The sequence below is a fragment of the Mugil cephalus genome, chromosome 15 (assembly GCF_022458985.1).
Source record: "Mugil cephalus isolate CIBA_MC_2020 chromosome 15, CIBA_Mcephalus_1.1, whole genome shotgun sequence".
Lineage (NCBI taxonomy): Eukaryota > Metazoa > Chordata > Actinopteri > Mugiliformes > Mugilidae > Mugil > Mugil cephalus.
In genome coordinates, this window is record NC_061784.1 from 13,349,736 (window position 1) to 13,375,595 (window position 25,860).

A 25,860-nucleotide genomic window follows, 5' to 3' on the forward strand; every position below is an offset into this window, starting at 1 on the left:
CCACCCACCAGGACCAGATCAGGCATCCCCACCCCATAGCAATGACTCTCCTTGATGCAGACTGACACAAACACACACACAAAAACGGTTTAGGAACAACAACAACAACAAAAAAACTGCGCAAGGTGTTGACCTGGCCTCCAAATTCACTAGATCCCAAACTGATCAAGTATCTGTGGGATGATCCGACCCCCAGCTCAAAGGCCCCCATTAACAACATCGTGTAGCCAGACACCACAGGACACCTTCAGAAGGGCCGTGTCCATTCACTGATGAGTCACAACTGTTTTGGAGGAACAAAGGAGACGACAGATGGAGGTTGTCATCAAGTTATGCCTGATCTGTGTTTTACAAATGAACTAACTCCCTGTTGTTCTATATGTATATGTGTGACAGTTTTAGCGTTGGCCTCTGTCAGTAATTTTTACTGCTCCCTTCGACTCCACCATAGGGCCCGAGCAGCAGGACCAAACGCACAATCAACACCTTCATGCGTGTTTTAAAAACCATAACATCAATGGGCTCGTGCATTCTCAGCCGCGTGCCGCACGCCATCAGTCTCCCTGCGCAAACACAAGCGTGTCCTTGTGCTGTTAACGGCCGGTCCTGCTCGCTTTTACGATCCCCGGGAGGGAAACTCTGTCGACGGCATCCACATGAAGATGGGGATAATGAAAGCACAGAACACTCTTTCTCCCACACACTTCCCTAATTGTTTTCTGTCTATCGCTCCAAGGTCTGTGCCCAAGTTTATGAAGCGCATGAAGGTGCCAGACTACAAAGAGAAGAGTGTGTTTGGCGTTCCCCTCATCGTCCATGTCCAGCGCTGTGGTTTCCCTCTCCCTCTGTGTTTACAACAGGCCCTGAGCCACCTCAGAACACACTGTCTGGACCAGGTTAGAAAACAGACTCATCGAGACCTGATTGCTAGAAGCACTGATGTTGGTTGGCAGCCTTGCACGCTAACCTATTTGCTTTCCATCCCTCCCCTTCCCCTGTCCTCACCTTGTTCTTCTCCCAGGTGGGGTTGTTCCGCAAGTCCGGCGTGAAGTCTCGCATTCAAGCGCTGAGGCAGCAGTGCGAGCTGTCCCCCGACTCCGTGAGCTACGAGGACCAGTCGGCGTACGACGTGGCCGACATGGTCAAACAGTTCTTCAGAGACCTGCCCGAGCCTCTGCTAACAAGCAAGCTGGGGGAAACCTTCCTGCATATTTACCAGTGTAAGGCCCTCGAGAGAGTCGCGTGATTCTGAAGATGTGACCGCGAAAGTGGTTCTAATGACGAAACCGGCCCGAGTGAAAACAGAAGCAAACTGTTTGTGTAATCTTGTTTTTCTATCTTGTTTTCGTGTTTTCTCATGAACCCCGGCCAGTGAGATCATTTCAGTGCCAACCAGTTAATTAAACGTAGCACATTCGTTGTGTAGTTAAATATTCCGTCGTTCACCCTCGTTTCTGCTTCCTCTTTTCTTTCTTTTTTTTTTTTTGTAGATGTCCCAAAGGAGCAGAGGCTACAGGCGGCCAGAGCGGCCATTTTGCTGATGCCCGACGAGAACCGGGAGGTTCTGCAGGCGCTGCTCTACTTCCTGCGTGACGTCACGTCCTTGGTGGAGGAGAACCAGATGACGCCGATGAACCTGGCCGTCTGCCTGGGGCCGTCGCTGTTCCACCTCAGCATACTGAAGAACGAGACGCTGTCGCCCAGGTGCGCGCGTGCACCAACGAACACGCGCTTAGTGACGACAATGGCGCGCTTTAATCATTGAGGCCGATGACGCGTGCACAGTTAACTAAAAAAAAGTGAAAGTGTGTTATTACTGTAAATACCCAGGCAGACCTACTAAAAATGCTAATTATTAATTAGTGGGAAAAAATTGCTTCCCGTCGCAAGAAATAAATAAACACGGATACAGTTTAGATGTTAATTTAGTGCCTCATTATCTACATTAAAAAAAAATCATTTAACAATTAAAATGTAAAGTAGAGTAGATCTTTCTTACTTGTGTCTTTGCTTTGAAATTGTGTTAATTTAGGTTTGTTAGTGACACGTAATAATGTTTGATCGCTATCCCTCTAGGTCAATCCAGAAGAAGTACACCACGGGTCGTCCGGATCAGAAAGACCTGAGTGAGAACTTGGCCGCCACTCAGGGCCTGACGCACATGATCACAGAGTGCCAGCGTCTCTTTCAGGTCAGCGTCAGACACGCCACCATTCAAATAATGCATGACTTCATATTTATGTGTGACTTAACCAGATGAACACGAAGCTGACTGCGGTTTCCCACCGCTGCACTGTTATTATTCAAGGCCGCGTTATAATTGTGTTTTATGAGCTCATTCCGTAAACTGTATATCATCGTTACCTTGAAGCCGTCTTGAAGATGAACTGCCACTGTCAGGGGCGAAGATAAACAGACTTTATTACTATGCATTTTTAAAAAAAAAAAATTGTATATTTCCAAGGGTTTTCATGGAAGCAAGAATCCTTTAGTTTTACTACACCGCATACTTTCGGCTGATGTGACTCGACGCACGTTCTCCTGCTGTTCCCCAGATCCCGGAGGAAATGGTGACCCAGTCCCGTAACTCCTACATGGAGGCTGAGCTGATGGTGCCCCCTCTGGACGAGCTCTGCAAGGCTCACGAGGAGGAGGCGGACGAGGACGAGGAGGAGGAAGAGGACGAGGACGGGTCGTATCACGCGCACCTGGAGCGGCTGATCCAGAACCTGCTGAAAGAGGCCAAAGACAAGAGCAAAGGCTGGGTGTCTCGCTCCGCTGCTGACCACACGGAGCTGGCATTTAAGAAGGTGTGCAGTCACTGGATTGAGGATTTCGAGAATATCATGAAAGTTGGAAAAGGGCAGGGAGAAAGTGGGGCAAACTGGGAGTTTTAGGATCTCTTGTAGAAAGTTTTCTTCACGCCATGTTTTCTCCTGACACGTAAGGTGGGAGACGGTAACCCTCTAAGGCGGTGGCGAGTTTCTGTCGAGGTGTCGGCGGCTCCCACCGACGTGCTGCAGCGGCTGCTGAGAGAGCGCCCCCTGTGGCAGAGTGAACTGCGGCAGGAGAAGATTCTGGAGACGCTGGACAAACAGACGGACGTTTATCAGTACTCCTGCTACAACATGGTGCCCCAGCCCAGCTGTGATTATGTGGTACTAAGGTCAGGGTGATGTAGAGAGAATATTAATTATTAAAATATGCACCTTCCAAATATTATCTCACATTCCATCATAAAACATAACTCACTTCTTTTCTCTTTTCGTCTCTGTCTCCTCAGAACGTGGCGTACAGATCTGTGCAAAGGCTCCTGCGCGCTGGTCTGTGTGTCTGTCGAGCATGACGACAGCCCACGCATGGGAGCGGTGAGGGGGGTTGTGCTGGAGTCGCAGTACCTCCTGGAGCCTTGCGGGACAGGGAGGACCAGGCTCACACATATCTCCAGAGTGGATCTCAGGTATGTTTTTTTTTCTTTTTTTTTTCTTTCCATAATCATGGTTTTAATCTACGTAAGAGTATGAGGGGCCTCCCATGAGAAAATGAAGTAGAGGAGATAAGGTAGATTTTTTTTTTTATCATACACTTTGAGACAAAAATTTTGAAAAAAGTTGGAATACAATTTTGAGAAAAAAACGTCAAAATTTCAAGAAAAAAAAGATAAAAAGACTTACCATACACATACGGTAGTGCTGGTTTAATTGTCTACTTTCTTCTTCCAACTTTTTTCTTGAAATTTTTATTTTTTCTCAAAATTTAGGTTTTTTTCTCTCAAAATTTCAACTTTTTTTCTCAAAATTTCAACCATTTTCTCAAATGCATGATGAAAAAAAAAATCTACCTCTTCTAATGTTTTTTTTTTTCTCATGGTTGGCCCGAATACTCTTCCGTATTAATCCGCGCTGCATTACTCGTGTCTCTTGTTGCAGGGGAAGATCTCCAGAATGGTACAACAAGACGTTTGGGCACCTGTGCGCCAACGAAGCCCTGAGGATACGTTCGTCTTTTATCCCTTTAGACCAGACGAGCCCCGAGGCCAAGAACTGAACCCCACATCTCGAGCTCTATTTTAATTTAATTTTTTTTTTGTCACACTACCAGAGCAGCTGTACCTAAGAACCAGTGAGGGTATTCGTCCATGCATTGGACTTCTGTGTCTTTTCACGGTGCCGAGCTCACGTGGAGCTTTACTGTGCCATACTGCAATACTGAATTCACACATACACACATGCACAGGAGGAAAGAGGATTTTTTTTTTTTTTGTCATTTTGTGTCTGTTAACAACATATCAACGCTTATTTATGACGGAAATGATTAACTCCAAGCCATTTTCTTGAATAACAGAGCTAATATTAGTTTCAGCCTCCCAGCGTGAGGCAGGTAATCTCAGCTTTTCTGAAAAGCCATTGATGCTTCACTTCACAATCTGGGAACCTTGAGCATTACTGGAATTGTGAAGTTGTGTAGTCGGTAACAATTTCCATTATTTATTGATCTGGTTCATTCTTCCAAAGCACCATCCTATTGTCCAACATCTTACCAAAAACATGGTCCAATAAAACACAGGAGATGGCTGCTGTAGTGGTGAATATATAATCTTCAAAAATTTCATGAGGTATCCTGATACCTATTCTGATTAAGTATGTACTTGAAACTTAAGTATGTAATTAAGTATGCACTCTCCAATTTCATAATTAGTATTCTTTTTTTTTTGAGAAACCTATCTAAACTCTGTGTCTTTAAAATGACGTGTATAATACGCATTGAAGCTAATATTTCTTTTCTACTTTTGAACACAGCTGATAAAGCAGGAGACATCACCCCGATCATTTTTTTTTCTTCTTATCACAGTAAACGTCACACAGACAACACTATCACAATATCTGAAGATTAAATCGTGTCCACATTATAAACCGATTAATTTATTAACACTTCCAACTGGAGCTCCCTGACTATCTTTTTTTGCACCTTACGTAAACCTGTTCACTTACTCATCTACATTTGTAATACGTTGTTATCATAATGCGTTCTATAGATATACTGTAAAGATACAAAAACCTCTGTGCTGTATGAAACACCAGTACACCACGGCTAAATGTCAGCACTGTGTTGTGAAAAGTGCACTAGCTTCAGGAAAAACAGGAGGGATCTGAATCACATCAAGGGGAAAATACTCGGCGGGTCCATAAATGTGCTTTGGATTCATTGTGTTGATCTAGTTCTCTGTCACAATTTTTGTTGTTAATCTTATCTAAAAAAAAACGAACAAAAAAAACAAAACAAAAAAAGGAAATGCCATTTTAAGGTTATTATTCTATATATCTATATATATGGTATTGTTTTTTTGCTGTCATGTTATACAATGTCTAAGACATGTGACCATTTCACTGCTTCTGGGAAGCATGTTTGAAATTCTGCGTGTATGCGTGTGTGTGCATGGTTATGCCCGTGTTTCTGCAGTTTAAATAGACGTACCGCCTGTATTATAAATAACTGCAACGCTTTCTGTGACGGCAGATCGATCTCACATCATAGTTTCAGGGTCCTCCTATCATATTGATATGCTGAAATGTGAAACTTTCCACACGCCGCCCTACTTAAAGCAATAGCAGACTAAAGCTTGCTCTGCCCTGGCACCGCCGCCTTGGCTTTTTTTTTTTTTTTTTTTGGGTCTTGGCTGTAGACAGCGTTGCTATGGTGTTGCTATGAAATAATATCTCTACAGTGCCACTGTAATCCTGCTTGAAAGCTGTTTGCCGGGAAGCAGCATTTTGTGTGTGTGTGTAAATATGTGTGAATGAGAGAGACAAAGTGACAAACAAAAGAGTGAATGACTCTGACGCGAGCCTTTGACTGCGTGTGGAGAGGCTCCAAATTTAGCCGAGTAGCTCAGACCAGGGTGATTTATGCTTGGTTATTTCTGACAGAAAATAGAACCATTGTTTCTAAAGAAGAGAATAAAAATCTAAAACAAAACCCATTGTGCCCAGTTTGTGAATTACAGCAAGAATTACAGTAATTCCATGTATGACGTTTTCCTTGTTATGGGTTCTTGTGCCCATTGAGAGGTGCTGTTGCACCTCTGGAGTCTGAATCTGGTAAGTGTGTCATGCAACATATTTTTAGATTTCGGAGTGAATGGAGAGCCTTCAGAGCATCCGTGGACTCTCCCTAAGGACTTTCCCACTTTTCTCTCCATGTGTCCTTTTAAGTAATGGGTGAAAACCGAAGCTCCAGTGCTCGGATCAATACTCAATCACACTAATCTACTCGGCCGAATCAGGTGTGGGCTCTCGCAGAGGATGATAAAGGTGTCTGAATAAAGACGCTCCTCTCCTGCGATCTCCACGTGAGTCAGGGTGCCTGCAAGTCTTGTGACAACACAGAATCAACTTCTACCTCATTTAACATGTCAGTGGTTTTTATGTCGACAGTGGGACGCACGGTTACAGCTCCTGAATGTCAATGATCCTCTGCTCCGTGGGTGCACTTTAGCACCACTGGCTTTGACAAATGAGGAACATCATGGTGCAAATTACACTTTGGAAAAGAAATTCCAAGGTGAATCAAGCATTGATTTTTCCCATGAATCCATTTTGTACTACTTTCTTGGAGTCTTGCAGGGCTACGCAAATGCTGAAAATGAAAATGATGATCTGTGCAAAATATCTTATGTAGAATGATAGCTCTCAATAAATGCAGAGAAAATGCAGCGATTTAAAATAGCACCAATGTTCTTTTACACAAAAAGACTCTGAAAAGGTTAAGAGGGGGACCTCTACTGGAGAATACAGGGAGTGCATCTCAAGTTACTTTCCTTGTTGTGGAAATCCGATCATATGACACAGTTTTAAGATTTTTTTTAAAGACCCTTATTGTTTTAATTTTTGTATCCATGTTAGGTGTTAGCCTAGGATAGTTCACATGACTGTATTCGCCTTGGGGGGTTTAAAAAGAAAACAACTCCGCCATAGAGCCGTTTTATGCGACGTTTTAGTTTTTTGTTTTAATCTGTGTTTTTAAATTTTGTCAAATTTGGAAGATTAAAATTATGCCGAAAAATCGTTTATCAGTTTACAATTCCAATATGCTAGTGGGTGTACGGATAGATGTAGCTGAATTATTTTGATTCAGAAGAAAACCAAAAAACCTGGTAATTCTCAGGCAAGTTCTGGGCACTCAGTGAGGAAAGTTTTTTTTTTTTTTCCCCTCAGATGTTCAAGAGGATTTAAAGACGTTTATTTACGATGGACTAAGGAGACAGATGAAATGATCCAGAAAAGTAAGTCAAGTCTAATGTAAATGTGTTTTGGTGCAAAGGATGTGTGCACATTTCGACGGATGCTATATTTAGTTGGGAACCATCGTTTAATAGGAAGAAATGTGGTTGGAAAAAAAAAATACAGATTAATCGTGATCGGCGATCAACGTTTGGTGAATCGAAATCCAAGAAAATAACAGTAGAAGTCAGGGCTGTGTTTAATAGTAAGAACATTTCCACTGATTTTTAAGAAAATGACTAACCAGTGAGGCTAACTGGGAAAAAAAAGCTTCAATTTGCTAGGGAGCATAAACGTTGGACTCTGGAGCAATGGAAGAAGGCCATGTGGTCTGATGAGTCCAGATTTACCCTGTTCCAGGGGGATGGGGCATCGGGGTAACAAGAGAGGTAGATGAAGTGATGCCCCCATGCCTAGTGTCTTTACTGTACCAGCCTGTGGGGGCAGTGCTATGATCTGGGGTTGCTGCAGTTGGTCAGGTTTAGGTCCAGAAACATTATGCCCAAAGAATGAGGTCAGCTGACTACCTGAATGTACTGAATGACCAGGTTGTTCCATCAATGGAGCTTTTCTTCCCTCATGGCACAGGTATATTCCAAGACGACAATGCCATGATTCATCGGGCTCAATTTGTGAAAGAGTGGTTCAGTGTGCGTGAGACATCGTTTTCATATATGGATTGTCTTTGTGTAGTGGTCACAAAAATGAACGTAACACTGGATGGAAATACATGCTGTGACTTTGCAGAAGCTTATTATTGAAACAATGCCACAGCGATGTGTGTTGTAAACAAAGCTAAATGCAGTCCAACCAAATATTAGTGTGTGACCTTTTTTTTTGTTTTTGGCCAGGCAGTCGCATTAACGTCAATGATAATATACCACTCAGTTTTCAGGTGTCTTCAATATAGTCCAAAATGCATAGATGTCCAAAGTGAACAATTCCAAATAACAAGATCTGAATAAATGTCTCACCTCCAGTCATTAATTAAAGAGACCCACGTAATTATTTACCCCACCCCCAGTACTCTTTGGTGGACTCTGCAGATTTTGTTTAATGTCGTTGCTCTTTATGTTCACATTAAGAACATTGAACAAGGAGAGTGAGAAATACTAGGGAAACAGATGCATGTCCTCTGAGACCGGATAATCCACTGTCTTCTTCCTGACAACCATGATAAGGTCATTAATGAATAAATTATCCCGTGAATGAATTATTAATCAGACCATGTTGGCAGTTGTGTGTATAGTATCCTCGTGAATCGTGCGATTTACATATTGTAACAACACTATGAAAAAGTAAAGATTTAAATGTTTTTTTTGTTTGTCTTTTTACAGAACTGGAATACAGTATTCATAGTGATGTTTTAATTATTTTAAACATTTATATCTACACAAGGAATTGGTCCTCTTCCATCAAGTCAGCTGTGCAGCTACAGTAGACTAGACAAAATAAACACTGCCTCCAGGGAGAGCTTTTTGTACTATTTATATTGACTTTTAACTTTAGGCTATTGCAATCTGCAACCTTGCCACTAGATGTCACCAAGTTCCACACACTGGACCTTTAATGACAAAAATTGTCAAAAGTAAATTGGACAAAAAATACACGTTTTTAGGCATTTCCTCTCTCCTTTGAACCTACTTCCCGATAGCATGTTGTACTGTATTGCTTACTGAGTTTGTAGGATGTTGCTTTCTTATTTATTTTTTTGTTAATGGAGTTTCCCAGTTTACAATTTAGTCACTGTCTCACACCCACTACACTTTCTTGGGGTATGTAACGATGTCAAATGCCTCAAAAGAAAACTTATTCATGTTAGGTAAAAATGTTTCTGTCCAAATTTTGTGCTGGCACAGCAATCAAAGCAGACAGAGATGTACAGTATATTATTTTCAGTATTTTAAATTGTACTTGGATTATCCATGACAATCCATGACAATTCTTAAGAACACATTTAAATTTGGTTATACAACAATAACGTTTAATCATATGGTCAATTTTCTTCTATTTCTTTTTTTAAAGCACTACTCATAAGGATGTGGTTACTGGGAGCTGAGTTCTACAGAAAAGGCGAGGATGACTTAGTTCATGCACCACTGCAGATATACAGTGGACCTGAATCTGTGCCGTGCACTTTTATCTAAATTACCTGAGTGCATAGCGAAGCTGACCACACTGAGAACAAGCAACGGATTTATTACAGCACCCGATAAGGCCTTTTTTCACAGCAGTAATGGCTGACATTTGGACTCATTATGACGGTGAGAGCTCAGCTAATAACATCAGTGATGGTTTCGCTCCATTTAGGCATGCCGGTGAACTACACTATTCATTCAGCATGCACAATACAGTGCGAGGACCCTGGAAAAGGAACAGCTAAGAGAAAACCAACCATTATTCACGGTACATCTTTATTTTAAAATAGTATCTCATAGAACAAGTTACACCCCTTTTCAGTCTTTGCACAAAGGAATAGAGTTAGTCACGCTCTGTGTCTCTCATGTATTACCACTGCATTATAGTTGCAGAGAGAAATGATCATCTAGCAACCTTCTGAAAACAATATGAATGCTTACTGTTGTTGTGAAGGTGTCCAGAATCCTCAAAAAATATATTCTGCACACAAAAGACTGTAGGCTGTAGGCGACACGGCAAACATTTTATCACCTCTCAAACTGATATGGCCATCTGTTGCTTATTTAGACATTTAGCCATTAAAGAGGGTCACTCATGTGGGATAGCGTCTCAATGATATTTGCTTTCCTTTAGCCCTGGCTCTTGAGTCATGAAAAGCAGCTTTGTGCACACCAGTTAACCTCAGACTGTGAGAGTCTGTCGCCATTTACTGCTGAGCAGGTCGTGTGCCGTGAGTTTTTAGAGCATCTTTGATGAATTCAGACGCCCGCTGTGGCCACGAATACTGCGAGAGCGGGGAGAGCGAACTAAAACAGTAGGACCAGGCAGCTAAACAATGAACCGAAACTCGCTATAAATCTCCTTAATGCCGAGGAAAGCTGCAGATTCAGATGATAGTTCTCTGTAGATTTATGACTACAAACAAGTCACTGTGCCATTGTTTTAACAGTACATACGTCACTCCTATAAAAGCATTTATTATAGTTGCTTTAAGATGGTTTTTATCTTCTTTTTTTTTTCCACATTGGATGTGGCCTTAACATGTGGAAGCTTAATGCACTTTCCCCTTTATCTTGGCACAATGTGGACTGTCAATAGTAGGTGCTCTGTCAGTATGGTTATAGTATTCATCTAATAATAATAATCAAAATAATAGCGCAACCATAACAAAAATGCTTCAAGTAATCAGAAAGGAATTTTCAGTCGGATTGAGGGGGAATGGCAAAACATCAGCATCTACGTGTAAGTGCTTGATCTGACCTTTTCTCTCTGGTTGGAGTTAATTAATTGCGCATATTTTCTCTGGGTGGGTTACAAACATGGTCTTGTATTTTTGTAGCGCTTTTCTTACTGCGCCACAGCCACCTTAACACAAGGTAACATGGAGAGATTCAACATGGCAGAAGCAAAGCAAAGGGTTCTTCTTTTTCATGTTCTTAACTGATGTCCAGTCAGGCCACAAGTGGAAAAAAATGCCAGTGTAGTTGTGCCATACATGTGTTGGAGGTTTAACCTGCCTCAAAAGTGAAGCCAAAGCAAGTAGAGCTCCCCCTGGTGACTGGCTGCAGAATAGGTCATAAGCTCCACCCCTTCTATGTTAGAGGATTGGGACTTGGGCCAAACTAAAACACTAAAGTACAGTGTTAAAAACAAGTACAGTGTATAATCCAACACATTTTCTTGTAACTGGTGCAGGTAGAGAAGTGCATAGTATTAATTACAATGCCTATCAATATCGCAGCTCCACATTGCTCCAGTCTCGGGCGGTACTGTGAATATTCTGGCTCCAAAGTCGCAAAATGGCGCAGCCCAAATCCCGAGGAAAATAGCATCAGTTTGGCCAATGCATGGAAGTGGCGAAACGTTTCTACATTTCTACAGTGTGTTTGAACAGAGAACAGTTTTATTTGACTGTCTCTCAAACTCACACTTCTTCATTACAGCACAATATCTAACTTCAGTGACCATAATTTAAGCATGTAGCAAATTCCGGTGCTTTCCAGTTCTGCACGTTCCCCAGTAAGACAGGTGTGATGTCTTTTGATCTTGTGTAGATTTATTTTTTTTTTATTGAAGGACGGAGCTGGCCACATATAAAAACTGACTCGTGGGTGGATTGAAGCTCAAAAAGACTGAGCTATTCCCATATGCTGACAACAAAAGTGCAGGTGTTGCCACCAGGCAGGTGGTGCTTTCCGGGTTGTTAATTGAATAGATTTCCAGTACCTGGCAAACTCTGCAGCGTTCAGGGTCGTGTATTGAGCTTTTCCATCAATTCAAAGCGTCTGTTTCATTTCAGCTACGTCATTTATGGCAGCGCAGCTCAGGAGCCCCTTGTTCCAACGCAGTCAAAGAGGCAGGTCCTTGAGCCGAGTCCGTGACCACTGTCAAAGAATCGGCGCCTTCATTCCCGGTGATAGCTCTCAAGACCAAAGAGGGTATTACAACAAACAATTGATTTAATGAAAGTAAGAAACTGTGGAATAGCTTACAGATAAATGCAAGTTTTAAAATGATTCGCTGTTGGAACATTTTGTTACCGTCCATAAAGATCCTTTATCTCAGCTTAACTAGAACCGTCTTTGTGCTGCACTTTTCATCCAGCAGGGTTTTTAAAGAGATTCCTTAGAGCAAATCTAATCTTCCTAACCCACAGAGGAGTGTGTAATCCTTAAAACATGACAATGACCAATATTGAGGGAGATTTTAACACAACGACTTTTATTTCTTTTCATGTGCTCTTTCCTTTTTTATCTTGAAAAGTTTAATAAGCTACTTTGTGGCGTCCTTTGAGGATTGTCTGAGTGAATGTGTCGGGGGATGTAACCCGATTGGTGAATGCATTAAGTCTCGGGGTTGCAGAGGAAATACTGTAAGTAGAGAGTCGATGAGGGATGTAAAAGGGTTTAGGCCCGTGCGCCCTCTCCACAGCAGACATTTCATGGCAGGGAAGGCGTAACTAGTCACGTTAAGGCGGAACACCACATGCAAACAGGAGGACATGAATTTTAAGCTCATCGCTAACATTATTAGTGATTTTTTGGTCCAAATGTTCTTACATTTTATGTTTAAATGTGGAAATTTAGTATAATCTGGCAACGTACGCACTAACTTGCATACATTCCGAGAATCCGAACACTGAAAATATTCAAAATTCTTGCTTTATTTTCTTGAGTTTTTTTTTTTTTTTTTTTGTGGAGTCACTGTTGGAGTCACTGTTGCTCCATTATAAAAAAAAAAGAAAAAGAAAAACATCAGAGAAAAAAAACACTTTCACCTCATTTGTCAGGAATGAAATGATTTATAAGTCAGGTTATAAAAGATACATGAACAACCACCTCTGAAAAGATTCTGTATATAGATGGGAATAAAAGTTGAACGTATAATGTCTGTGTATAATGTAAGTGCTACTTAAGTAAAGATATCAGGCTCAGAGTGTGAGAAAATAAACTCACTCTGAGAAATCCATTAAATATACGTGTAGATATAGCTGTAAAACCTCCCCCAGGTACTTCTTCCATTAAGTATTGCTGGCATTCCAAATTTGCTGAAATAGTTTATTTAAATATGCAAAAGGAAGGTTAAGACTATAAAACAAGCACTAATTTGCATTCCAGTGGAAAAGTATCTATAAATAAACATTGTCTGTGTCAATGGAAGACATACTCTAGAAGCAAAATATCCCGAAATCTCAATAATTGAGCATTTTGTGTCCCATTAAAAACGAACTACACCGGGTTTAAGCGAAGTCGTTCCAGGGTCTTTATGTTGCGCAGTCTGGCACACTCTCTTGGTGGAACTGAGCCACCATTAACAAACCTTTTCTCACCTGTGCTTTTCCTGCTCTGGAAAAAAAAAATACTGTGAAAAAGGTCTATTAACAAGTCTTATTTTCAGCAAACAAGTGGAAAAAAAAAAAAAAAATGCCAGTCGGGAGAGACAGCCTGTCATTTCTGTTTTTAGTAGAATCCCGCTGCCGTAGCTGTCAAGGACGTAATTTGTTGGATTTCTGTGCAGTGAATTGATTTTTCTATTCTTTAATATACAGGCAGCAGCTTTTCAGAAAGTTCTCAAATAGATGAAACCGCATCAGGACAGAAAAACGACTGGCAGGACGTGCTCTACACCGATCAGCCACAACATTAAAACCACCCACAAGAGAAGTTGATAACACCGAGCGTCTTGTGACAATTCAGTGTTCAGCTGGGAAACTTTGGACCTGGTGTTCATGTGGATGTCATCTAGACATGAACCACCAACCTGGACCAGACCAGGCACCCCCACCTCCATAGCAATGACACTCCTTGATGGCAACAGCCATCTCCAGCAGGATGCAGCCTGACACAGACACAAAAGACAGACGCAAGGTGTTGACCTGGCCTCTAAATTCACTAGAAACTGATCAAGTATCTGTGGGATGATCCACAGAGGCCCCTCCACTCAACCCATATGGACCCAAAGGCCCCCCCACTAACAGCATTCTGTTGCCAGACACCACAGGACACCTTTAGAAGGTCCATGCCCCAACCGTTTTGGAGACACAAAGGAGACCTACGCAATATTAGCAAATAATGTTTTGCTTGATCGGTGTACATCTAAAGTCTTTGCCGAAAAACCAATAATAAACGTCAAAAGTATTTTCTCTGCAACTGATGGAAGGAGAAAAAAAAGTAAATTTGAACTGACTGATTTACAGAAATGATATCGCGCAAGTCTTCATCTGGCAGGCGAGACAAAGACCGCAAAAGTTGCTGTGTTGCTGCTCTCTAATCTTTCCATCTCTCGCCTTTATCTCGCTCTCTCTTTCTCTCATGCGCTGCAAAAATAAAGGACGGGCACGGGCACACGAGAGCGCACATGGACGCTCACCCACGTACAGCCGTCTTCATGGTGACTCATGTCTGAAAACAGGAAGCAATTACCCGCGATTCTGCGCGGCCGCCTGAGGTCGGCCCCGTATGCACCGGCAAGTCAAGTTGTCCCTAACAGCAGAAAACAAGGAGGAAGTAGAACAGACGACGTGACAGCTTAATACTGAAGGATTGTCGTGTGACTTCTGTCCCGGACCTTATCAGTCCTGGAAATGACAAACAGCTGATAGCAGCTTCTTGTCAAACCAAATCCTACCACAACTGTTGCACGCACACAAATCCCACAGACTCGAAATGGATTTTCTCCAGTACGCACTGATCAAACCCTTTCTGACAGACGTCACCGCCGCTTCCTGATCATCACTCCCGGTCCCCTCTGAAGCTCCAGCACTCTGATCAACATCCCACACAGGATGCTGGCGATGCCTCCACTCATCTCCACAAAGGTGCCCTGGAACAGAGAGGAAAAATAACTGCCTGCCCACAAGTACTGCATTTCCACTGGAGGAGAGGGGAGGCAGAGACAGAAAGGCACGAGGCGGATGAGAGACTGAGACAAGGAGAGAGGGGAACAATGCTGAGGCTTTTACCCAATAGCCAACCAGATCCCGGTTAAGACCTCTCTTTCTCCTAAAGAAGTCCTTTGTGGGATCATGACAAAAGCAGCAGAAGCAGGCCCTTTGTCTGAAAACAAAGGGGAGTGTGTTTGTGCGCGAGAGAGCCTGCCGTTGTGACCGTGCGCGTCTCCCGAAACCCAAAGTGCGTGCGCGTGCGAGGGCTAGATGGCATGTGTTAGTTTGGGAAATTGCTTCTCTTGAGTGCGCGGGGAGGTGTGTAACAGAGGCAAGTGCGTTCAGCTGACGGATGGTGTGTGTGGTTGTCTCCTTCATTTCCTTTGTGCCGAAGATTGGCTTGAGGGGGGGAAAAAACACAAAAATGAAACAAAAATAAAAACAGAAGGCCACTGCTCATCTGTGAAATCCTCTAACGATCTCATGTGGGCAGATGCGTGCTCACCAAGTGGGAAACACGTGCGCCCGCCGAGAAAACAGCTAAATGCCGTTGCCGTGTCGCTCCCCCCCACCCAGCTCGCTGCCCCCGTCGACGGGTCAGCGTCTCAAGAAAATAAGGAGCGAGACGTCCCGGAGACATCACAGCCCCTATGAAAATCAGTCAGACGCAGACAGGCATGCACAGACAGAGTAACGAATCAGCCTCTGTAGCTGCCGTGTTAATGGAAATCCTACCCAGCAGATGTGCCCAGTTGGAAGAACACATGGAGTGTGAAACTGGCTTAAGTACGCGCACAGTACCTGTAGCCATGGACTCTGCAGCCACCGGAGGATACTGTAACTGTGTGTGACGTGTGTGACCGGCTGGCTGGTCCTTGTGAGTCAATGCTCAAGTAAATGCCTTAAAAAAAGAAAGAAAGAAAAAGGGAGAACAATATCCAGACAAAATCGAGTGAGACACTGTAGCATCTGAAAAACTGATTTCCTGAAGGCAGCTTAAAGACACATATCAGGCGACAGAAACCACTTACACATTCTGCATCTGCTGGTACTTTCAGCCTCAAAAGCAAAAGTGAAAATAGAAAGGGAGCAGTTTGCTATAAGGACCCTAAGAGCACATACACGGACACCGGTATAATTTTGCATAATCCATCCTGCGCCGGCGCCTGTGGGGACGACGCCTCGTAAACCAGGAGGCGCACGCAGGATGGAGATGTGAAGGGGGGAGAAGGGGAGAAATTATAGCAGGAGAGGAGAGGGAACCGAAGTCACAGGAGGAAGGAGGAGAGGAGTAGGGGAGATGTCACAGAGGAAGAGAGGAGTACAGGGAGAGCAATCCTGGGACGGTTAATGAGGAGAGAAAGGTACCAGAGTTAAACTGGGATGGGGACAGCTTAACTGGGACACATGGGTGGCTTCTGAATATATAAACAGCCTCTGTCTGGAAACCAGACACCCTAAACTGCATGAACTCCATGCCAATTGCCCCTGCACTGCACCTAGAATACTAGGGACCCTACTGTATGACCTATTTATTGCTGCTTTGCTGCTCAGTTTTAAACTCTGTATTTAGGCATTCCACATTTGCACCTTAAACACCATTAATATATATATATATAAAAAAGTATTAAAAACAAAAGAAAGCATTAAGAGCCGCCAGTTGTTTCTGGTGCTGCGCTCTGTATGAACCCATGCATGGATGGCTCCATGTTATTCCGCTCCAGCACCCTCCCAGAAAGCCCCCGAGTGCGCACGCGCGGCCGAAGCGCGCTACCGCAGACAGGGGGCGTTAACATGGCGCTGTCTCCTCGACGACCGCACTGACTGCAACCTGCCAATGAGAGAGGGAGAGAGGGAGACAGAAAGAGGGGAGAAAGAGAGAGAGAAAGAGCGAGAGAATCGCAGGCTACCATTCCGTCAAGCCTCCATCCCTTTTTCTTCCCCTCCCCGAAGCCCTATGAATCCCTACACGTTTAAAGGAGGATAGGGTGAATTCAGAGGATTTTTTTTTATTATTAAAAAAAACACCGCTCCTCCCCTCTTGATTTTCCTGCGCAGTGGATGGTTTTTGTGCAGCAGCAGCAGCAGCAGACGCCCGAGCGTGTAGAGCAGGTGTGAGAGTCAGCGGCGACCGCTCCTCTCCTCCCTGTTTCCAAGGGGAAATGTCGAGCGAGAAGCCGGTTTCAGCACCGCCGGGCTCTGCTTCCTCGCTCACGGACACAGACCGAGACTCCCATCCTCCGCCGGGCTCCTCCGCGCAGCAGCAGCAGCAGCAGCAGGTCGCAGCGGGCGCTGGCTCCGGCTCCACCGGGGAAAGGATGGTGTCCGCAGCCGGCTCCATGGTTCTCCCCGCCGGGGTGATTAACCCCGCGGTTCCGATCAGGAATATCCAGATGAAATTCGCCGTCCTGGTGGGCCTGATCCAGGTCGGGGAGGTTAGCAACAGGGACATCGTGGAGACGGTGCTGAACCTGGTGAGTGGAGGCAGGAGCGGAGCGGGGTTTGGAGAGGAAGCCATAGAAAACAGTAGAATCACTGCGCCCTAACCCGCTATGTTTTATTTACGATGCTTCACTCTCTCTTGGTTGTGTGGCTTTCAGAGGATGATGTCATTTGTTTGTTCCGAAGATGGATGTGTTGTTGTTGTTGTTTTTTAAAAATCTTCTGTTCATAAAAAAGGGGAGCCTACACGGGGCTGTATGTTGGGAATAAATAAAGCTGTATTATTGTAAAGCTTGGAGAGGCTGAATGGAGCATGTGACCCCTCCAAGGCACTGAGGGTAGTCTAGTCACCGGCCATTGTTGACTAAACGACCCGTTTGCGGTACAACCAAGGAAAAGGCATTCAGAGTCAAACTGTCTGTGGTTAGAGGAAAGTGTACGCAGACCATTCTTCTGACCCCGATGTGTACCCTGAAGTGATACATGTAAGGCAGGCTGGAGCGAGCCGCGAATGGCTACAGTGTTGCGCACAACACCGAGACCCAAACGGAGCGAATTCGCTTTCCTAAAGAGCGAAATTCTGCGGGTCTGTCAAGAGCGAAACGAGCTGATCCGACGCGGACAAAGGCCGATTAGCATTATGCTACCCATCGACATATGTGCGTGTGTATGAGCATGCCTCAAAATTATGCATGGGCCTATTGTTGGAGGCTGGGCCCTGCGTCCTGCGCGCTAAGGACTAATGTATAGGTGGCTTTGAAGCGGTTAGCGGTTTGCCTTACTGCGCTTCAAAACAGCGATTATTTATGGAGTGGATATACGTCGCCCCCCTCCCTTCCCATCTTTACTCCTCCATCGGAGGTTGTGTCGGAAATACTGGGCCTACCCTACACAGCACATCAGAGGATTTAATCCAGCTGGGGGGGTGGTTGACATGACTGGTGTGCACCGTTACGAAACAGATGAGCAAAATGTACAGCAGACGTAGGTCAGGAAGACTAATGCTTTGGGGGGGATATAGGACGTGTGTGTGTGTGTGTTGGCTGTTTTCCCTCCTCCTCCGTGCATCAGGCGATGGCGTGTACTGCATGATATTACATATTTCCACGAAAAGGGGAGCTCGGATCATTGTTGATTTCCCTTTTTTGGGGAAAAAGTGCAATATTATGGACTATATTCTAACCTGATTTCGGCGCAGCGTCTTCTGGAGGTTGTCTATTTCAGGGTTTTTGTGTAGCCGGTGGCCTATTTACTCAGCGGATGCTTGGAGCAGGACAGCCTACAGTTGGGCTAAACCATTTTCCTCTCAGTCAGGCCCGGCGAGCTGTCCTGACTCAGGCTGCCTCTCATCTCCCAAATTGATTATTGGGGCTACACGGAAGGGAAGAGGGGCTTTGCTCACTCACTCCGATCTTGTCTCCTTCTCTGACAACCCCCCGGGTTGTGCAGGCTGATAACCATCCATCCTGTTCCACGGCCTCCTCCTCCTCCTCCTTCACTCTGGAGGGACTCAGAGGAGTGATGCTGCCTGCATAGACCGGCTTGGCAGGGCAGCGCCATGCATTTAAAAGCAGGTGGAGAGGGGTTGAAGGAGGGTGGGGGAGGAGAAGAGAGAGTGGAGGCGGAGGAGGAGGTGGTAGGATGCTGCAGTGGCTATGTGCTCAGAAATCACCAGCTGATGCAGCGGAAGAGGAAAGGACTCTGGATTGGTCCACATCAGATCAGTGAAAGCTCCTCGGAGCGTTCAGCTGAAACGCACTCCCCAGTATTTTATGTAAATACCTGCTTTTAGGCCAGCGTGCTGCTGTTTGCGAGCGTGCGGACGCGTTAACGCACACAAAGGCCGGACGCCCCGACAAATTAAAGCAGTATGCGTTGGTCATAGAAAGCTTTACTCGCTAAACCCCCCGAATTGAACAATCAGTCCTGGTTGCAGGGCTGCCAATAGCTAAGCCTGTTAGGGAATTCTGTTGCCCAGCTCCTTAATTAAAAGAGTTGAAACAAAGAGGTGTGGAGGCAGGAACCCTCAGTGGTCATGCTGCTGGTACAATGAGTCCACTGTGACCCAAAAGCTGATCCATTATTCCAGTCAATGTGGGAGACCACAGCGGCCACATTCTCCGTCCACTGTGGCTGTATTGATCAGATCCCACTGCGGCTTGGGTGGACAGATGGCTTGTCGGCTGTATCAGATACGCTCCCCGTTCTATATGGCGTGATGCTGGCCTTTGGGTAGTGATGAACAACAGAAAAAAAAAAAAAGCACAAAAATCAAACGTGCTTTTCCTACCCCTAATATAGATGTAGATGTAGGACAAAATATTGTGACAATAGTATGTTTTGAATTCAGAAGAGAAAAAAAAAAAGAACAAGCAGCGCACATCTATAGACATACATTGTGTGTTTGTGCGTGTGTATGTGTGTGGTGCTGGCGGTGTTGTTATCATCAGCAAGGCATCACAGTTGTCAAGGCAACGCTGCTCTTTGACTGCCTGCATCCAGACGCTCGACCACCTGGTGTTCTTTCTACTTCCGGACTCCTAGCGCAGTGCTTTGCCACAGCACTCCTCTCCGTCTCTCTGTGCCTTCGTCTATCCACCTTCCTAATATGTGGCAGCGTTTTCGAGGCAACATTTTCGAGCTAATTCAAAGATCGCCGCGCCGTAGTCAAATTCGAAAAAACGAGCGCGCGCGTTGTTTCCGTTTATCACAAAGTCTTCCATAGGGGACCGGCGGGTTTGACGTTAGGTGGTTGCGAAGGCCTTATCATGCCATCTATTCATTTGTTTCATTTAATTTGTCACCTGCCTGCGCATGTTAGCGCGCAGACGTACACGGAGATGACTAATGTGGACGTTTCAGATCTGCGGTTCTCAGCCCGGGAGTTCAGGATGTTCCGAATGGCTGTGAGATAAGTCTGAGGGGTCATGAGATGATTAATGGAGCAAGGAGAGCACAGATTTTTTTTTTCTTCTTTCAGATGTTCTGTTTCTTTTCTTTTTTTCTTTTTTTTTTTTTTTCTTGAGAATTATTGAGCGGTTTAAATGAATAAAACCCGTCTATGGTTAAAATATTGCGCTGGTGGTGCACTACTCTGAGGTCACAAGCCAAACAGGGGTCAGGCGCAAGTGTTGCAGATAAACCGACTGTTGCATGGATTGAAACCTCGAGTTGTTTTCCCGTGGATGTGTTGTCACGTTGGCGATCGGGAGAGGAAGCCATGTGAGAGGGCTGACCCATCTGTCTGAGCGGTTCTGTATTTGAAGAACTAGAGACATAGATTTCAAATGCATGAGCTGGCCACACTGTCAGACCCTCAGCTGTGCTTATTTATAGACAGCTTTATCTAGTTGTAATGTTTTTCTTTTTTTTGTTTGAGTGGGTGGTGGAGGGGTGGGTGGGGGAGGTCTTTGGCACAGAGAACGACTGGCGACACTCGCCCTCGGCCTTCCCGTGCCCGTTCTTTGCTTTTCATCCTCTCGCTCGCCGCCCTCCTCGGTCGGATCCAATATCGAGTGGCGGCGTGAATCCCCACCTGAGCCCCCTTTAGTGGTCCCACCGACTCTGTTAGCAAACGTCTCATTATCCTTGTCCACACACTCCACAATCACCAAGGTCACCTGATACTGATAAGACAGCCGGCAGAGTCGGAGTCAGCACAACACACACGCCCCAAAAAACACACACACACTCGCTCAGATGTTCCGGTGTTGACATTGAGCCTTGAACACGGATATACTCCCAATCGTTTGCACACACGGGAACCCATTGATTTTCCAGCGTGGCACCAAGAGAATCGAAGCCGGCGTCAGAAACTGGTGTTTTTTGTTTGCCGTCCGTTTAACACCGCTTGTCACTCTGTCTGCTTATACCTCGCCAATTCGCCGAGGCACAGGTCACTCCTTTTTCAAAAACATAACACGCGGCGTATTATTTTTGGCCCCCGGGGTGGTTTGGAATATTCGTCCAAAACTCAATTTAATTCGACTGTTTTCCAAGCCTGCCCTGTGGCTTCAGGCGTAGGGGCATAGGCTAACTATCTCCCCGCAGCATTGTGTTCTGCTCGCATGGCCGTGCAGGGGAATAACAATGCGTCACCGCGCGCTCGCACGGCCGCGCAGACAAGCCTCTTAACAAGCGTCCGGCTAATTTGTTTAAATAGCACGGTAAAGAGCGAGCGGCCTTGCTAGCGTGGGTTGAGATGAACTTCGGCACAAACACGACGGCTGTTTTTTTTTTCTTTTTTTTTTTTAACGAGTTGAATAACATGTTTATTTCAGGTCCTCTGACACAGATGTGGTGTAGCGTCATTTGTAAGGATGGAAGAAGCGCTGTCATTATTGTTTCTGAAACTAAGTTGAGCAAAGAAAAAAGATTTATTTTAGATTCGGAGATTCTTTGGATTGTCATTATTTTCACTTTCTTCCCTGCATTTTATAAATATAGGGTCATTAGTTGCAGATCTCCTGGTTTATGTGCAAGTGTTATATTTGAATGTCACAGAAAATGAGGTCTGACAGTAGAATCGTGTAGTGCAAATTTCAGGTTGTCTTGCAGTCTCATTTGTCCATGCTACTGTAATTGGGCTAATATCTACATGTTAACCCTTAAAAATTAAACACTGTTTAATTTAATGTCACTACAAGCGAGAAACTGGGTTTTGGACGGTTTTTAAAACCAAATATAAAGTATTCTTTACGAATGAATCGGCTAATTGAGTTAAATGCTAACATCACGGTCAAGCTAAGGCTGCAGCAACAAGGGGAAAAGTGCCTGTGAGAAATTTCGTGACCCAGACCTCTCAGAAAGTTGACGCACGTTTTAGCCTTTTCTTCAGCAAGCGTTTCTCAAACTTCTTGCGAGTTCACATCAGGTGTTGTTTTTCGGGAAAGATCAGCTGCTGCGATGCCGTGCCGCCAGGGCTCCGTGGTCAGCGCGCAACCTGAGTGTTAACGACGGCGCCGGCCCTGGCGAAACGTGTGGTGACCTGCCACTTTAACTGCATGAACACTCCGTGCCTGTGTCTCCCCCACGCGCATCCGTGCATGTGCACGTGCATGTGCGGAGGGCTGGAGGACGGAGGGTGTGGCTTCTGCTGCAAGGTCATGAATGACTTTGCTATCTGTCACACAGCTGGGTTGTCCTGACCCCCGCATGAGCCAGCGAGCGACGGGAGAAGAGGGGCAAAAAGATGATGCGGGCAGGACGCTCATCTTTATTGTATACGGAGAGAAAGAGAGATTGAAAAGTCTGTGATTGTCCTTCAGGTATACTTTTCTTCTTTAGTGCATCGCAGGTCTGGCTATAAGGTGTTCAGTCGGGGTCTGATGACTTCCAGCCCCCCTGCGGAGCCTCATCACTCTCCGTGTATCACTGCTCTCCCCTCTCGTCTGTGTCCGCTGATGGGGGAGTGAAATGCTCCAGAGCGAACGGGAGAGTTTGCACTCATTTCCGTAAGAAGAGGAAGCGCAAATCCTCTTAGCGGTAACTTGACATTTTTGAGTTTTAATTGGCCATTTTTCTTCATCAGTCACTTGTCACGCCGTGGGATTAGCTCGCGCTGGCTTGTTAGCATTGTTAGCACGGCCCACAGTTCCACGCTGAGATGTTCGCTGGACAAATCTAGAAATCCTTCCCAGGACGTGACAAATATCTGGGGCAAGGAAATACCCAATTAAAAATCTAAATGTCATGTTGCCCCCGCACACGACAAACCCCGTCACTCCCAAATCCTCTTACTAGCCAATCCCCTTCATAATGATCTGCGTCAGAGTCTTTTTAAGGTGTAATACTGCTTTCATTAAAATTTCTGTTTCAGCCTCGCGGACACGAATTACAACACGATTTGTGTCTCACCGCTCTGATTTGTATTCGCGCGTATGAGCCACCAGGGTTAAACCGTTCACCTCGATTCCGCTTCGCTGCTCTGAATTCTCCTTTATCCTTGGTTAGCTGCTATTTCCAGACGCTGGGATTTTTCTGCGGATAAGCCGTGTAAGATTTTGGATGAGGGCACCTTCTGGGAATCGGAAAAGGAACGCAGGAAATATCGTCCCGGGCCTCGCTTAACGACACCCTTTGTTACTTCCCTGTCGCTTCCTCTATCTCTCCATTCTTTATCTACCCTAAGCACATCCATCCACGTAACCCCTTGGTGTAATCTCGTCCCTCGCTCCCCGTCTCCCTGGCTGGGTGAAGCGGCTGGTGGATGAATGTGGATGATCCCTATTGTGAGGAGGTAATGGAGCTGTCTGCAGTGGCATCCCACTCTGGTTCTCGGCACACTTCCTTGTCCTACTTGTCTTTGCCGTAGTTTGAGCTAAGAAAATCTAGTGGAAGACTCTGTTGTGTGTAACTTCAATATATAACTGGAAATCACTGGAGGCCTCAAGGTATTATCACAACACCGAAGTCACAATGTGACTGATGTAAAAATTTAAAGTGTTACAATAATGTATATTATTTGGAGAGTGAACGATATGGATTTTTTAAGGGCCGATACCAACCGATGTTTTTTTTAGCTGATATTTGGAGCCAATACTGCTTTTTGTCTGACACAATGACACAATGATAACAAATTTTACAAGTTTCAATTTAACCAAAACCATGAACATTTATTCATGGTTTTTATTATTTGTTTTCGGTGAACACATTTGCGTATCAGCCGATACAGTAAAAAATGCAAATTTGGGCCCGATATATCTCTAATATTGATATACATCAGAATTTATGAATCTACTTCAGCCTCAAACTTTGTCCCCAAAGAAAATCCTTCTCAAAAAAACAAAATAAAATAGCTCCCAACCAAGCTGCCCGGTTTCCAGTGTCGTAGGAACGAAACAGAAACTCTCATTTTCCAGTTTGGCGTAGATGCAGGTTTATTCGTGTTATTTTTGTTGCTTGTTATCAGCTTTGGTTGTTTGTGTAGGTTTGCCATTTTCGGCCAGTTAGTTATCTCTGCGTGTTCTCACATCATCGCAGTATTCACATCGAATTTTATTTCCGCAGGAAATAAAACAAATCTAAAATAAATTCAGGCGTTTGTCCGAAAGAGCAGCTTCCATATTAAATTACATTGAAGCCTGTGTTTGAATACACTATTGCAATAAAGAAATATTCTGATACTTTGCTGCGCTGCCTCTTTTTCTTGCACCCTTAGTGGCCAAGTTCTTCCTTCTTAAAGAGAAAGTCCGAGGGACCCAACATACAAATCTCACTATATCTTTGGCTTTCGATTGGTGACACACAGTGACAGAAACACATCGCGGAGCAGTGCAATAGATGTGATGGCTCTGTGAAGCCCTTGCATGTATTTTGTGTTGTAGTTTTGACCTCACATAGAAGAAGTACTAGGGTCCAATAGTGCAGTAACAAGTCAGCTTGCACTGAAAGAGAAATAAATCATAAATATATTATAAATAGTTGGAGTATTATGAAGAAAATATGAATTTAATAGTGAAATTATGTTGCCATCACCAAAATGTTAAACCAGATATTCACTGACCCTGTTGATGGATAAAAAAAGCTGATTAAAATAAGATTATTTTTGATAATTGTTTGCGTTGTTCAGCGGTGGACACTTGTTACGTACGTGCTCCTTATTTAAAGATATGAACCAAAGATCATTATTTTTCCATTATTTCCCTAATAAATTATTCATTTTTCCAGTCTTATATACAGGCATCAGAAAAGCTCGTGTTTTTCGTGACTCTTCTTGTCGTCTTCCTCTGTGCTTCTCGTTTCCATATTATTGTGTCTGGCTCTTTCATGCAATCGTGTCTGCCTCTTTTGTGTTTTTTTTTTTTTTTTTTGGTTCTAAAACGTGTGCATTGTCTGCGCGTGACTGTCGTGGGATGGGAGGGGTGTGTAAAATTTCTCTGGGGGTCTTCGCGCGCGACGTTTAGATTCAAAACCCCCTTTTGTTTTTCTCCCCTTTTTTTTGCTTGCATGTTTGTATTTGCTGCGTGTTTGTGTGTGTTTGTCCGACGTCCCTACAATGCGGTAATCTCCAAATTGTAACAAGCTGCTTTTGTCTGAATAGTCTGGCGTTTGCGCGCCGCTGAGAGTGTGCCCTCAACATCCCAGAGAGTTGATAAATGAGTGCTCCTACAAACCCTTGCTTTAGTCCCCTGCACCTTCGTCTTCACGTTTTCTCTGGGAACGCATGCACATATGCACAAAAAAAAAAAAAACACACACACACACTGCTTTCTTCCTTCTTGTAGCCCACATCATTGCCTGGCAGGGGTGATTTTATATTCATGCTGGCCTACTTCGCCTCGCTCCCTGGGCTCCGCACACACAGACACGAACCACACATCTGCTTTACTGGAAGTATAGCTAGCTGTGCAGCTATTCATCATGCTGCATACTGCAGTGGCCGAAGGTTGATTATAGTACCTTGGTAGTTTGTGTGTGTTGGTATGTGCGCGACTTTAGCATTCCGCGTTAGACATGTAGCATCTCCCTGCTATGCTCGTACGCTCCCCCCGCGGTTTGTTTAAAAAAACAGCTTCGTAATAAGTCAATTTTCACATTCGATTGCATCGTTGATCTGCATCGAACCAGAACTCCTTCGGCCTCTTCCTCCTTCCGTCTGCGCTGATCGAACGTAGC

At 44.5% G+C, this 25,860-nt stretch overlaps 2 protein-coding genes and 1 long non-coding RNA gene across 31 annotated transcripts in view; all 3 read left to right on the plus strand.

The window, feature by feature from the left end:
• Nucleotides 1-5,976, plus strand: part of LOC125021172 (stAR-related lipid transfer protein 13-like) — a 48,434-nt gene extending 42,458 nt beyond the window's left edge. For all 7 annotated transcript variants that reach the window (XM_047607112.1, XM_047607114.1, XM_047607113.1 and 4 more), the window contains 8 exons: nucleotides 737-896; nucleotides 1,022-1,220; nucleotides 1,491-1,704; nucleotides 2,077-2,191; nucleotides 2,556-2,810; nucleotides 2,949-3,166; nucleotides 3,284-3,460; nucleotides 3,930-5,976. In XM_047607112.1, the coding sequence (XP_047463068.1) occupies nucleotides 737-896; nucleotides 1,022-1,220; nucleotides 1,491-1,704; nucleotides 2,077-2,191; nucleotides 2,556-2,810; nucleotides 2,949-3,166; nucleotides 3,284-3,460; nucleotides 3,930-4,047 (1,456 nt within the window). In that variant the 3' untranslated portion in view covers nucleotides 4,048-5,976. The remainder of the gene's footprint in view (nucleotides 1-736; nucleotides 897-1,021; nucleotides 1,221-1,490; nucleotides 1,705-2,076; nucleotides 2,192-2,555; nucleotides 2,811-2,948; nucleotides 3,167-3,283; nucleotides 3,461-3,929) is intronic.
• Nucleotides 5,977-7,217: 1,241 nt separating this feature from the next.
• LOC125021674 lies at nucleotides 7,218-11,953 on the plus strand. The gene is made up of 3 exons (XR_007114360.1): nucleotides 7,218-7,282; nucleotides 9,306-9,544; nucleotides 11,719-11,953. It is a non-coding gene; the product is annotated as an uncharacterized LOC125021674 (long non-coding RNA).
• Nucleotides 11,954-16,622: 4,669 nt separating this feature from the next.
• Nucleotides 16,623-25,860, plus strand: part of nbeaa (neurobeachin a) — an 89,887-nt gene continuing 80,649 nt past the window's right edge. For 21 of the 23 annotated variants that reach the window (XM_047606409.1, XM_047606415.1, XM_047606411.1 and 18 more), the window contains exon 1: nucleotides 16,623-17,276. In XM_047606409.1, the coding sequence (XP_047462365.1) occupies nucleotides 16,965-17,276 (312 nt within the window). In that variant the 5' untranslated portion in view covers nucleotides 16,623-16,964. The remainder of the gene's footprint in view (nucleotides 17,277-25,860) is intronic. The other 2 variants (XM_047606432.1, XM_047606431.1) reach the window with 1 other exon arrangement.